The sequence below is a fragment of the Manis javanica genome, chromosome 5, assembly GCF_040802235.1.
Source record: "Manis javanica isolate MJ-LG chromosome 5, MJ_LKY, whole genome shotgun sequence".
Lineage (NCBI taxonomy): Eukaryota > Metazoa > Chordata > Mammalia > Pholidota > Manidae > Manis > Manis javanica.
Window position 1 is genome coordinate 130754875 of NC_133160.1, and position 14515 is coordinate 130769389.

Genomic DNA, 14515 nt, shown 5'->3' on the forward strand with positions numbered 1-14515 from the left:
CTTTATTAGAGAAAGAGTAAGTGCTGTGCAGGTGCTAATGCTGAGATAACAGTATCATACCCTCACACATCAAGAAGACACCAACATTCCATGATTAGAATGTTCAGAAAAAGAAGTGGGGAATGTAGGACCCCAACCTCCCTGAGAAATAAGTTAGCCTAAGAGTAGCCATCTTGAAGCCCAAAAAGCCATTCTGATATATGACTCAGAGGGAACAACTGAAACCAGGTAACTCCTCTGGAAAAACAAGTTAATCAATCATGACTGCTGGCAGCGCTAACCTTTCGGTTAGTTAAGCATAAAAGCTGACCCTACACCTTGCTACACCCCCAGGACGTGGCACTAACCCAGAAATCGTAGGTTTGAAAAATTACTGCCTTTGTAGTATTGTTATCTTGCTATGTAGTATTGTTATCTTGTTACTACAACATAATCTGTAACCATGGTAATTCTCTAGGGCTGAATGCCTCAGAAAATCCTATATAACCACTTAGTTGTAAGTACTCAGGGTCCTCGTTGAGACCTGCTGGACGGGCTGACTTGGACCCCAACTAGTTGGCTTCCGAATAAATTCCTCTTGCTTGTTGCATCAAGAAACGTCTTTGGTGAGTGATTTGGGGCGGCGCCTTCCTCAGGGGAATCCAACAAGAGGACATCTATATAAAAGCAATAAAGTTAACACCACAATTAACGAGTAAACCTTACTTTGCACACATGTGCAATTTTTTCCTGTGTTGCTCAGGCTATAGTATATATTTCCAGATTTTTTCTTTCACACCATGCATTTATTTCTCTTTGATTTAATAATGGGTATTTTCTTTAACATATGCTATTTTAAGTGTCAACTTTATTCCTAAATACCTTCAGATTCAATTAATTTAAATGAACTAAGGCAGACAATAATCCAATATGAGTCTATAGTACTCTCCAGCTGGAGTGCAAGTCAATTCCATTCATGGAGGCTTTTTAAGCATAAATATAAAAATACTTTACTTTTAGATGTTTTCACTTTTTAAGGTACTCCCCTGAAAAAAATGGCAAAGAAGTATAAATAAAAGAGGTTTCAACTTTGTTAGGCTATAATTTCAGTGGGAGGTGTGGAAATTACTATTGATGGTTACACAACTGGAAGTCTTTGTGGTAATGTGTGAAAAGTATAAACTAACTGCAACAAACTAATTTTTCCCTGAATCTGGTATGAAATATATTATTTTCAAAGGCTATTCTGCTTTTACTGAGATGCAACAGTTACTGAGCCTCTGTATACTGCATATTATGTAGTCTAGTTAATTTGTCCCTAACATCAAGGGCACAAGTGATCTCCTCTCTTCCTTTGTGTATATGTGTGTATGTTCAAAGCTGTTCATGTATGCTTGGTTAGTTTGCTTTTGAAGTGGCTTGGAGAAGTCTCATGCACTCTTTAGCAGTTGGTTGGTTTTATAAAGTACCTCAGACAGCAGACACATCACTCCTAGGTCTGATAGAGTATTTCTTCTTTGAAGATTAATTTTCTTGATGGGTAATACTTTGCCCAGTCAGTAAAGACTTTGGGGTATAAAAATGGAACAGAGTTTCAAACATTTCTGCAGAAACTGTACTTTGGTCTGTAGTTTTGGTTGTCCTTAGGAATCACACCTGTCACCTGATTTGCATTCTTTATGACTGAGGTTATTTCAAAACAGAAATGGTAGGAAAGCTCTCCTATGCTTTGGGTAGGAGACAAATTTGCTTTTGTAGAATTTGTGGCTGAAGTAAGCAGACAGGGCCTGGCTAAAGAAGACATATGTCACCACGAGCCACCAAGTTAAGTTGTAGAATCCAAAGGTGACAGCCATGGAAATGTAGATCATCAGCTCTGCTAAGTAGTTAGGGGAAGAAACGTATTCAAACCAGTCTCCAAAAGGTATTCGGTGGTTACAGTGAATGACCACTCCTGAAACAAAAAAAGAAGATTTTCTGAACATACAAAGTGGTGAAAACAAAGTTTTATCATTTCATTCCCCAAATAATATACAAAGACTGATTTAGAAAACTAGAAACCTGTGTGTGAACCATCCTGTCACACCATCCTCGTCAACCTACTACATCTCAAAAAAATCACATGCTTGGGTAACACTATTAGCTGTAAATAAGCATGAACAAAAGCTCATTTCTCTAATTCTCCAAGCTAGTAATTAAAAACTCAGATTCCAGAGTCAGACTGCACAAGTTCAAATTCTGGCTCAATCACTTACAAAGCTGTGTAACTTTACATTAACTTCCCAGTGTCTCAGTTTCCTCATCTGTAAAACAAGGCTCAGACTACACCCACCTCAAGTGAGGACTGTGAATCTGCACTCAGAATAGGGCCCAGAACAAAATAAGCACTTGGTGTTAACAGTACTATTCCATTTTTAATATTTCAGAAAGCCTAATAAAATCTATACCTGTGATAAGTCAACACAAGTTAACTAAAAAGTCAAGGTTTTTTGCTTTCACTGGAATATTACTAACTTGCCTGGTAACACTAGTGCCCACATGCTGGTTAGACACAGACATGTAGTGCATGTCCTCAAATGTGGGCACAGAATAGAATCAATAGAATAGGAGGGGCCAGAGAGATCTCTCAGTATGACACTCATTTCACAGAGGGGAAGATTAAAACCTAGAGGGGTGGTTCATCAAAAATGAGTATTTGATAGACCATCCAGCAGATTAAAGCAGGAGGAAATGAGTGAAGGAACGCAGACAACTCACTCCTGAGGGCTGAAATCTACATGCAGTGGCCCTAAAAGCTCTCTCACCTGCTTTATTTTTCCTGAGATTGCCGAGAATGACGTGGCACTGATACTGATGGGCAGATGACCAGATGAACATCATCATTCCGAGGATGTGGAACCAACGAGCTTGCATCAAGAGATTTCTCCCTATCACATAGACTACAGAAATAAGAATTATCTTACCAGTCAACTCTGCAAAATTTCAGCAATGATTAAAAAATCATTCTGTCAACAGAAAGAATTATTCCCTTATCTGCTCCTCTTAACTAGGAGATTATCCTGATACAACTTCCCAAGTACAGAGAGGTCAACACCATCCTCAGTGGATGGTGGAGATAGGCTCTCAGCCAGGGGCAGCTTTAGTGGCCCTTGGCAAACAATTTCACATTGAGACACATTTTCTTCTTCTTTCTTCAAGTGCTTTGAGCACAAAGGTCAGTTCTCTCTCCTACTTGTATGGTGAGACTACTTTACGTTTCTATTTCTAAGCATGGTTTCATGTCTTTTTTCCGTCCACAGTTAGGAAAAACACTTCCTCAAAGAATCTAACTGAACTTCTCTGCTAAGCCACGGTTACAGAGCCCCTGCATGGAGAATGCTGACTTGACTCACTCTGACCAGGGTAAAGAAGCACTGGAAGTAAAGACTAGGGTGGGGCTTCTCAAAAAGAGGAGAAATGCAAACCTCCAGACGGAAGACAAAACAGTATTCCTTTCTGATTAGAGAGAAACTATTTTTCCATCTTATCTTTTCCAGCTACCAGAAAGATGGGAAGAATGCAAGTCTTCTAAGAATCAGCATTAGAAAAAGCAAATTTGGGACTTCCCTCTGATCAGCAGGAAGTAGTCAGGTTAGTCTGACTTGACTGACTGAAGAAACAAAATCGTCTAAGGACAAAGCGGAGGACTCTGGGGCTCTGGAGCCAGGAGACAGTCTACAAAGTTGACTCAGCGAAGAGAACCAAGGATCTATTCCACGTGGGTCCTTTGGAGGCAGGAGTTAGTTGATGACAGCTTATGACTAATGAGAGTCCACCAAAGTCTACCTGTGTTGATTTCTTTTGAAAACTTGCTCTATATAAATAATCTACTATAGATGCTTAATGTTTACTAGGTTTAGCCAGTTAATGAAAAGGTATATTTTGTCAGTTAAAAATAAACGAAATATAGAAAATAGTTTTATATTGGAGCACTTTAAGAACAAGTCACTATAGGATTAAAGGTTGAAGCAAGTGTTTGAGAGTTCACTTCACTGCTGTCACCTATTCTAAACACAGAGCAATTACCTATGAGGGAAATAAGATTTGTAAGAGTAAGTTGGAATTACAATGTGGGAAAGGGGAGGCAGGTGGAAGGCTCATCTTTACTGAGGATCTAATCTGTGTACTAGTCATTTACTCATTAGTTACTGAGTGACTATGGAGCCTGGCATCTCTCACGGGATAAAGCAGTGAATAACTCAGGCAAGATCTCATGCCCCATGAGCTTATCAAAATGAATACTTTGATAAACCCATGTCATAAATAGTGGCAAGAGAGAGACAGAAACAAGTAGACAAATCAATTACCAAGATAATTTCAGGTAGAGATAGAGGGTTATCTGGAGAAAAGAAAACAGAACAATGTAATGGAGAGTGATTTAATCCTGTTCCTCAACTTCCCCTACCCCACGCTCACCTTTCATCCCTCCACACATGCACCAGTCAGAAGGGTGGAGAGGAGACCTTCTGCTGACTTTTTCTTTTTTTTGCGTGCTCCCCTGCTTCCTGTCCAACTCTTGACCACACTCCCTTTTCTTTCCAGACTTACTCCACAAGAGTTCACTGACTTCAGTCCCACTGAAGAAAACCAAAACCCCATTCCTTTATCCTTAAATTGAGCCTCCTGAATACTTTGTACTTTGCTATCTTTACTGAAGACATAACTGCTAGTTGGTGCCTTTCAGTTTTAGCAGTTGTAGTTAATGTATACACCCTTGGTCAAGTTGACTTTTAAAGCTACTATCAGAAGCCAAACTCCTCAAATTCAAGTAGGTGGGGCAGGTCTCCTACTTTCAAACTTCCATATGCTTGGTGGAGCACTTTGCCTGAAGTGTGTTCCATTCCCAGTGACTCACTAACAGACCCCAGGGACCACTTACCATCCCTGCCATCCATTGGCACTTGGCTCAGCACAGTTAGGCCAACTAGGACGTAGTAGGCAAGTCCGAAACAGTACTGCACGACGTGAATCACAGCATTGGAGAAGACACTCACATAGAAGCACTCGAAGAGTCTTCGCAAGCTGTGTAGCCACAGAAACACTAACACTAAGAAGGCAGACAGCGCCAGTTCACCCCCTACGATTCAGAATGCAACACATTCAGCATCTCTCTTTCTGAGATTAATCCGTTATGTTCTTCCTTACTGTTCAACAGACTGTTAAACAAGACAAGTGCTAGGAAGGGGCCCTAGGTATCATCTAATCTAATACCTTCCCTTTTTCTGGCTATCGGGAAGTGGGCCAACTGAAGTCAAAGTATTTGGCTCAAGGTTACACAGGTCCCAGCTAGTGACAGAGCTGGGACGAATTCAGGTCTCTTGACTATGCTTTGTCATGTGAAAGCCTTTCATATTATGTGGACAACACTGTAAAGGGGTCTGTACACTCAGAACCCTGGATCTGTGGGTCTCTGGTCCCTGGCACTACTAGCCTGATGATGGTCAGGAAGAGTTCCTGGAAGACTTTGGAATGGAGAACCCACCTGGTGGGATCTTTCCGTATTAAAAAATATTTTTTTCATATTATATACTTCTGTATTAAAAAAAATGCTTTTAAGGAACTGTGAGCCTTGAGATCTGCCTTCCTACCTGCCTCGCACCCTTCCGCCCCAAAAGAAGTCAGAAGAAATGATGGTTTTTAAAATGAATAAAACCTATATAAAAAAAAATACTACACACATACACCCATTATAAGGATACAATATGGATACAGCTTAATAGACTTTTATAAATGAAACCTACCCATCCCACCCATATAACCAGTACCCTGGGCAAGAAACAGAACACTAGCAGCCCCTCGTGTTCCCTTCCAGGCATGCCCTCTCCCTCCACCCTCCCAAGTAAGCCCTTAGGGACACTTCAATTAGCACAGATTAGTTTTGCCTGTTTTTGTATTTAAAAAATTGTAAAACCTAGTTTTAACTCTTTAGTAACAGGTTAAAACAAATAACTAAATAAAACTCCTCACAACCAACCCTCCAAATACCAGAAGCCCAGCCAGTCCCAGGATAAACAAATAAAGAGATGAAGTTTTAATAGGTGAAGTGGGATTCGCTGATGGAACCCTCCCTTCCCATATGGAATTTGCACAAGTTTTCCCTTCTGAATGTCATCTCTTTTGCAACAAGTTCCTCTGGTTATATAAAAAATAATTGTTCCTAGGGAGCCAGTAGTTTGGCTGCTGGAAGGACAGAGATAGCACCAGAACAATTTGTATCTAACTCTGCCCCTCACCCAGTGCCTGTTATTAACTGAAGCTACTTTATGGTTTTCACCCTCAATTCCTTATTTTTAATTGTTCTTTGTATCCTTAATCCAAGGCAGCTAGCAAATTTAAAGGCTATTTTGTAATCATCTGGTTAAAAACAATTTACAGTCAATTTTATTATATAATCAAAGACTTATTACAGTGTAACGTATTTTTAATGATCAAAAATGATTAAGAGTGATCAGGAAGTAATTTTCTATCAAAATCTGGAGTTCTGAGACATCATTCTGGTTGCGGCTATCTAAGTCAAATGTTTCAAGGCAAACTCCAGGGATCCTAAAAGCCTTTTTCCTGAAGTGTAAAGACTTCCGTACAAATTTGTCAACAGTACTGAAACTATCAGAGGGAGGACAGTGATCCCTGTCCAAGTCAGGGATGAAGAGCACACTCCTGACTCCGCCTGCATTGCTGACAAGGACCTGGGGACATGCCCCGGGCCACTGGCTCTGAGCCCGCAGAGAATGCCGAATGCTTCTCGCCCTCCCCCTCCAGCTCCCAAAGCCTGGCTGAGGGGCCCAGAGTGGCTATGAAATACTGAGAAGAGCTCCCTGAAGCAGGAAAGAGGAACAGGATGTGACCAGTTGTGACGAGCCAGGGGAGGCATTACCTTGGAACTGTGCAGCCCCAAGAATTCTGAGCAAACCATGAAGCCAGCTTGGAAAAGGTGCTCCCAGGAACACAGCCTGAGTCAGGCGCCAAAGTAGGAAGCCATTCCACAGCACTGAGAGGATATAGAAGTGAGAAAAATACCTGCAAAGGCAACACTAGTTTGGTAAAAATCAGAGGAGACCCACTTTAAAACATTATGCAGGAAAACTATTTTTAGTTTCTCCATCCTCTTCTCCCCCTTCCCAAGCATAGTTTTGCTCTTTAACAGAACCTGAATCCTGCGGGCATTCAGATTTTTTAAATGTCCTTTCAAATGACTGGACCAGTTAAACCATAGAAACAGAGGCCTCCGAAGGTGAACAAGAACATGACTGACCTTGTTAAACTTAGATTGATGGTCACTTAGCAATTGCTCTTATCTCTGGGAAACAGGATTGGGCTCAAGTTCCAAAAAAGGGGGCCCAGGCCTTGGCAGAGAACCTAGATTGTACTAACACAAGCCAAATCTGTGAAAGATTTCTAAACCCTGAGAAATACTGCTGCAATAGCCATACAAGTGTTACATAAGATTTGCACAATCACAGGCTCTCAGACCTGCAAGAAATCTTAAAGGTGTTCTGATTCTAGTGTTTCCCTAAATTATGTTAACCTAAATTGTTTTTATAATAACAAGACAAATATTAACTCATAAGACTAGGTATTACTCCTGATGGTTATAGATCTCATAAAGTACGGTGTCTGCACAATCAACATCATTGCAAATGAGATGTAAATAAAATGACAAAGTCAATAAAGATTGAAATCAGCCATGTTAATTTAATGTGAAAGATGTTTGCTGAAATGAAATCACCTAGTGTGAGGCTCAAAGGCCTAACATGCTTTTTTTGAGACCTTACACCTCCACTCTTTTTCTCTATTCAAATCATTCATAATCTTTCTGGCTCTGCTGGGTGCCTGGAGGTGACTTGCCTTCCCTGGTCTTTAGTGCACCACTTATGTATTAAGTCCTCTCCCTCTTGTCTCATTGGTCTGTGAAGAAGTAAGAAGACCTGGAGTTAAGATGATTAAACACGAATTTCATGGCTCCTTTACTACACGATCCAGAATATGCTTGTGCCAGAACTTGCGGTTCCCCAGACCATGCCCACAACCCAGTCTGACATTGATCTAATCTGATCATTCCATAACAATCCACTAAATTCTGTGAACTACTGTTACAAATCCTACTACTGACTCTGCCCTCTCTGAACTCTCCTATTCCTGATTCTGACCTTCTCCAATCTCAAAAGTTCATGAATCAGTGTCAATTCCACCCCACATGGCCGCTGGACTTTGGTTGCCTTCCAGGGTCTTCCTTTAAGACACACTTCCCAGAACTGAGCCCATATATGGTCTGAGCCACGGAAGCAGAGCTGAGAGTCAGCACCTTGCTCTGCAGGCTCCCAGGGACAGGGGTGGGGCTGGCTCCTGGGGAGCAACTTCTGGGCCAACCACTTTACCTACTCTATTTTTTCAAAATTACTCATTGAGACCTTAGAGCGTGCCAGGCAATGTTCAAGAAGCTGGCCTTGATGAAATTTACCTTTCAGGGGTTGGTCAACAAATGAACCTGTAGACATTTGGCATGATGCTGGGTGAGGGGGCAGAGAAGTGCAGGAGGACACCCTTCTGGATGAGTGATCAAGGATGGCCTCTTTGGAAGTAACATTTGGTTAGAATGAGTAACCCTTGTAATTTCGGAGGGAAGAATTTTCTAGGAAGAGGAAATGACAACCCCAAAGACCCTGAGGAATAATAAAGGACATCAGTGTGGAGCTGGGTTGGCAGTGAGCGGGAAGGGCAGATGTTACAGGGTCTTGAAGGACACTGGCTTTTACTATGTATGATGAGCCATTTGAGCAGAGTGACGTAAAGTAATAATTCATGTTTTAAAAATCCCTCTGACTGACGGACAAGTTCTGGAGATGGAAGGTGGTGATGGTACACAACAACGTGAATGTATTTAAAGCCACAAAGACATACACTCAAAAAAATATACATGACAATGTTGTCATGTGTATTTTACCACAAACACACACACACACAAAGAGCATTGTTCATTCATAGCACTCATTTTTGAGTAAAAAAAATGCCTCTCATAACTAGGTGGAAATCCTGTTGAGTTTATTGTCATTACCTTCATGTGGCAGATGAGAAAATTAAGACTCGGAGATGTCAAGTCAATTACCTAAGGTCACCCAGTAAGGAGCAGCGTTTGGCTCTAGACTCAGCCCTGCTGCCTCTCAAGTTAAAATCATACCACTGCACTCCTATTCATGCCATCTAGATTTGTCTGAACCTGCTTTTCTGGCCTTATGTTACATGTACCAATTTATACCGAGCCTTAAGTTAAACAAATCACTCAAATATGTTTGTTAAGCTGCTAAGCCACATCTTGCTGTGTCCTACTTGTGCCACAGTGTTTTTGATTCAGAGGCAATTTTTCTTACTCCTAGGTTTTGTATATTCTCTCTCTTGTTTTTCTTGCCTGATATCCCTCTATAAGATACACATTCTACTTTTTATCCATCTCTTGCTTTTTAAAAAGACACAGCTATAGCCTGCAAGAACAGATCTGAAAATTCCACTTGTTCTGATGTAGACACTCTTTTTTTCTTCCCTGGCACTTTGCATAACTGTAGTACTGTTTTCCAAGCCCATGGGATAAGATGATCCTTATGCTAACACAGGGCTTGGCACTAACCAAACACTCCTTTAACAAACATTTTAGTGCTTATTATACACCAGACACTGCTCTGGGCTTTGGGGATACAGTAAAGAACAGACAGCAATTCCTGCTGTCATGGACCTTATACTCATGGACATACAAAAATAAATTTTTTGTCAGTAGGTGGTAATGTTACTAAGAAAACTAGGGCCAGGAAGAGAAGGGATACTGGGGATCTTAGCATTCATTATACTTTTATTAAACAGGGTGGACTGGGAGGCTTCATTGAGAAGGTAAACTTTGAGTAAAATTATAGGAAGTGAGGGCATACACCATGTGGCTACTTGGGGATACAGCCTTCCGAGTAGAAGCAACAGGCAGTCCAAAGGCTGCCATGGTGGGAGACAGGACTATAGAGAGGCCCAGGGCACTGGCCTGGAACCACAGGGCGGCACACTAGAGAAGACAAAGTCAGTGAGGTGGTGAGGACAAGGCTGAAGAGGGTCTTGGGCTCTTCCTGTGAGCTGGAAGCCACTGGAGGGCTGCCAGGCCCAGTTACGGGAGTGACGGGGTTAACTAAGGAAGGGAACTAATGTTTACCCGAGTTCTGACTAGGTGCCTGTCCTTGTGTAAGTGCTTTAATATCACCACCACCTATATGACAAGCAGGCATATTATGCTAATACTCTAATCCTACCACAACTTCTTGCCTGGACTACTGTACCAACCTCTTATCCAGTTTCCTATATGCAATGGCTAGTCATCCTGTCAAAACATAAATCACATATGTCACACCTCCTTCCTCATCCTAAAGCCACCAATGGTTTTCCATACACTAAGAATAAAATCTGATGTCCACCATGGCCTGTAAGGATCTGGTGAGCCAGCCCCACTTCCTGCAGTGACTTATTTCCTACCTCACCCCTCCCAGACCATCCTTTCTAGTGCTGTCACTGCCACTATCCCCATTCCTGCCATGGCCACTCCTGTCTTGCTCAGGATCAGGTAAACCTGCTCGATTTCCTCTGAAGCACTTATTACCATCTGAAATTGTCTTGTTTTATAAGAATTGTTTACATATTTACTGTCTGTCTTACAAGAACAAAATCTCCAAGGAGCCTAGAATAGCTCCTGGCACATAGTAAGTACACTATAAACACTGGTTAAATAATTAATGAAAGAGAAGGTACCTCATGCAAAGTCATTCTCAGAGTAAGTGATCAAGTTAATCAGCAAACCAATTAAACCTAAAACCTTTTCTTTTAAAAAATTCAGTCAAACATATTGATTTGATTTTGAAATATTATTTGCCAGGGAGTGATCCAGGGATATGGTAACAAACAAGACAAATGTAAATGCATAGGAAATTTATGGACTAGAGCAGGGCTTAGTAGTTTTCTTCCATGCACTCCTTTGGCAGTCTGACAGCTATAGGCCCTCCTCAAAAATATTACTATAAGCATAAAATAGAAAGGGATTATAAAGGAAACCAGTAATACTGAAATATAGATAACCCAACTATTAAAAAACCATTTTGATATAGTAATATATGTGCTTCTTAGTTAATGTGTCAAATAACAAGATCTAGTGGAGAATAACTGCAGTATTCTTATAGTGGTGACAGTACTGTTTTGAGTTCTCTTCAATACTTTTAATGTAAGATTAAAAAACACTGGCACAATCTTACTACACTGGTGGACAATGACTTCAATGGGGTATGGGGGGGGACTTGATAATATGGGCGAATGTAGTAACCACAATGTTTTTTTCATGTGAACTCTTCATAAGAGTGTATATCAGTGATACCTTAACAAAAAAAACACTGGCACAAAATTGTCAGTACTGCTAATTCCACTGTGGTTTGTTGATTACACTTGTCATTAAAGAAATTCTGAATTTCATCTAGAGGTTAGTAAAATAAAGATGTAAGTTTTTTCCAATACAAGTTTGCCCTGAATTCTATCCACAGATCCCCTGGGCCTCTGGTTAAGACCCTTGAACTTATCCCAGAAAGTCTGGATGGCTCTCTCTGCCTCCAGAGCTGAGTCAGTGCAACATCTGATACCATTTTGAAATTTTAAAAACAAGTACTTTCACATACACTATACATCATGACTCATGTTTCAAGTTACTTCATTATTCAGACTTTCTGGGAAATCAAAACTCTTTTAGGAGCCTGAAACAAAGTAAGAAAAGCAACATCACCTTAATTATAAAAAAAATCTACCAGACAGGGGTAATGGAATCAAACATCTCATGAATTGATTTCACGTTTTATTCTTGCTTCCTATGAAAAAATAATACCAAACAAAAATTGCCCAATCACCATTTTAGGTGCTGAAATCTGATTTACAGCTGCCTATTTCTAAGTGTAAAAATAACCGGCTCATTTCACTTTTAGAGTACTACTGAATTTTGTACAAGGTAAAATATTGCAGAATAGTATGTAGGCATACTTGCCTCTAATTACTGGCCTGGATTTGCTGTATCTTCTCCAATACTAAAAGAAATGTTTGTTTAAATTTAGAAAACAAAACATCACTGGACTACTACGGGAGGTTCTACTCTAGAATTCTGGAAGAAGGAGGGGCATAAATTATTTCACAATAAAGTAGAAATTACAGGAAGTCTAAAGAGTACAATTGTTGTAGTAATGAATATGGGAAAGATAATAAGTCTGTTTCTTGGCTGTCATATAACAAACTTGGGTACTAACAGCTGGGGTAGGGCAGCCAGAGAAACAGGCAAGTGAAGGGGATGAAATGAAATGTGTCCTTTAATCCAGGGTTACTAACACCTTTTTCAAAATTCAGAAAATAAATTGTTAAAATTTACACTTAAGAATTATTTTTCTTCACTTTGTAACATTAAAAGAAAGAGACAATCTAGGAATACCATTGCTATAAAGATAGAACAGGAAGTACCACAATCAAACTTGATTATAAATAGGATACCAGATAATTTTGGCTTAAAAAGAGCCTCCAAGAAAAACAAGGTTTAACCAATTTGTCCTCAATACTTCTTCCTTTTCCCTTTACCATTCCTCAGAAAGGCCTAGTTCTTCCTTCTCAGTGTTAACACCCGATGAATCTTTTCTCCAACAGACAAAAGTTGGGGGTTATCTACGTTTCAGAAGCCAAGTTATACTTCTTGTCTGAGGACCCTGGGGCATGCCTATGAGAGGTTTGAGCAATAACTCAGGTGTTTTAATAAATGAGACACCCTATCACATTCCTCCAGATTCGTTCCTAAATGCCTTAGATGCATCTTAAAGATAGAAAAGACACTGCTATATTCTTAACGTCTAGAAGGGATTGGCTGACTTTTCCCAGCCATGTTCTGACTTCAAAAAAAGATAAAATAAAACTAACAAGTCCTACAATTTCTGATAGAATTCTATTTAAGCTCCAACGATGTAATCTGTCGTTGAACTTGGTTATGAAAACTACTTCAAATCAAATGGAGTTTTGGTAACAGGCTTGCCTAAAATGTGCCACTTTGGGCCTTTCTCCAGGGCACGTGCCGAGGTGAAGGGTAGCAGGGTCAGTGTGGCCAAAGGAGGTGGCACCCTTTGTCCTGTGCGGGGTCGGGGAGACAAATAGGGGAAACGGAGGCACGAAGGGCTAGACCGCTTTCATTTCTTCAAGTGAGTTCCGGCGACCTTAAGTTAGACTGTGAATCTCTGAAGTGCAGGGGATGACAGGACAATTTGGGGCCACAGCAGACTTTTACCCGTTGACCTGGCCTAAATTCAGAAGCGCTAGCCGCTGCCAGTGCGGCCACAAGTTCATGGTTCTGTGCCCTCGCTAGTGCGCGAGGCTAGTTTTCCTCGGGGCATTCGGCCCCCAGGGCCACCAGGCGGACGCGGGCAGAGCCCGGCGGCCGGCGCAGTCAACGCCGCGCCGGGGAACCCGCATGGGCCTGCTTGGCCCGGTCCCGCGCCCGCCTCTGCTGCCCCCTGCCGGCTGCCGAGCGGGGCGCCCCGTGCTCTCCGCGCCTTGGCAACCCGGGCTCACACCCGGGGTGCGGTTACCTCTTGGGGACATCAAAGGCCCGACAGGCGGCCGGGCGAGACGGCCCAGAACGCTTGGTTTTCCCATAGCGGATCAGGTCCTGGAAGAGTGTGGAGCTCGGGAGCAGGCCGGGAGGCACAAGCTGCAACAGCAGGGTGAGCAGGAAGACAGCGGCCAGCGAGAGCCACAGAGCTCGCAGCGGGGTCAGCGCCGAGAGCTCGGCCCCCTTCCAGGAACCCATGGCCCGCGCGCCCGACTTCCGCACTCTCGGAGCCCACTCAGCGAACCGGCGCAGGAGCAGCAACCGCGCGGCGCGCGCCCTGCTTGTCCAGGCGCGACGTCGGTGACGCGACGCGGGACGGTGCGGGGGCGGGGCGTGTTGGCCACGCCTCCTGCGAGGCCCCGCCCAGCCGCGGGAGATCCCGGGAGTGTTCCTTGAGCTGGTGCTGGCCGGTCGCGCTTTGTCCCTAATCTGCTCCTGGGATGTCTAGACGGAACCCATAGTGTGACTCAACAATATGATTAAAAGAAGTGAAACGAGCAAGACCGCGCGTGCCTGCAAGTCTGTCTTGCAGCTCTTTTTTCAATAGCAAAAATGGAAACAACCCTGAATGTTCCACTTACGGCATTTAACTAAATTATGGTACAATACCACATTGGAATATCATGCAGCTTTTAACATGAGAATTGTGAAGATTGTAGAAACACGGAAGGCTGTTTATGTTAGATGAAACAGTAGGTTAAGTGAAAAATAGCTGACTTTAAAGTACATAGCTATGACAGCAAACAACTATGTAAATATGAATGTGTGTCGGTATCGACAAAGAAGGCAGGACATGCACAAAAGTGAATAGTTGTATTACAATGTTGGGACCGTACATAATTAAGATATGTAAAGCAG

The 14515-nt window shown here is 42.0% G+C and overlaps 1 protein-coding gene across 3 annotated transcripts; it reads right to left on the bottom strand.

The window, feature by feature from the left end:
* Positions 1-827: 827 nt before the first annotated feature.
* SRD5A3 (steroid 5 alpha-reductase 3) lies at positions 828-13984 on the bottom strand. Of its 3 annotated transcripts, none has more exons than XM_017666347.3 (5): positions 13635-13975; positions 6893-7035; positions 4898-5095; positions 2784-2918; positions 828-1933 (listed from the first exon to the last, which is right to left on the bottom strand). In XM_017666347.3, exons 1-5 carry the CDS (start codon positions 13853-13855, stop codon positions 1674-1676), a joined length of 957 nt encoding a protein of 318 aa, XP_017521836.1. In that variant the 5' UTR covers positions 13856-13975; the 3' UTR covers positions 828-1673. The 3 variants fall into 3 exon arrangements, with proteins under 3 accessions (XP_017521836.1, XP_017521837.1, XP_073093694.1); XM_017666348.3 differs by having other exon boundaries at positions 6893-7006; positions 13635-13907; XM_073237593.1 differs by lacking the exon at positions 2784-2918 and having other exon boundaries at positions 13635-13984.
* Positions 13985-14515: the final 531 nt, after the last annotated feature.

Bases quoted from the DNA above. Each gene is read 5' to 3' on its own strand.
- SRD5A3 (XM_017666347.3), bottom strand. From the start codon at position 13,855: ATGGGTTCCTGGAAGGGGGCCGAGCTCTCGGCGCTGACCCCGCTGCGA. The intron at 7,036-13,634 runs GTAACCGCACCC...TTGCCTTTGCAG, and splicing joins GCCTTTGATGTCCCCAAGAG to GTATTTTTCTCACTTCTATA. The intron at 2,919-4,897 runs GTAAGTGGTCCC...TTATTTCTGTAG, and splicing joins GCCAATGGATGGCAGGGATG to TCTATGTGATAGGGAGAAAT.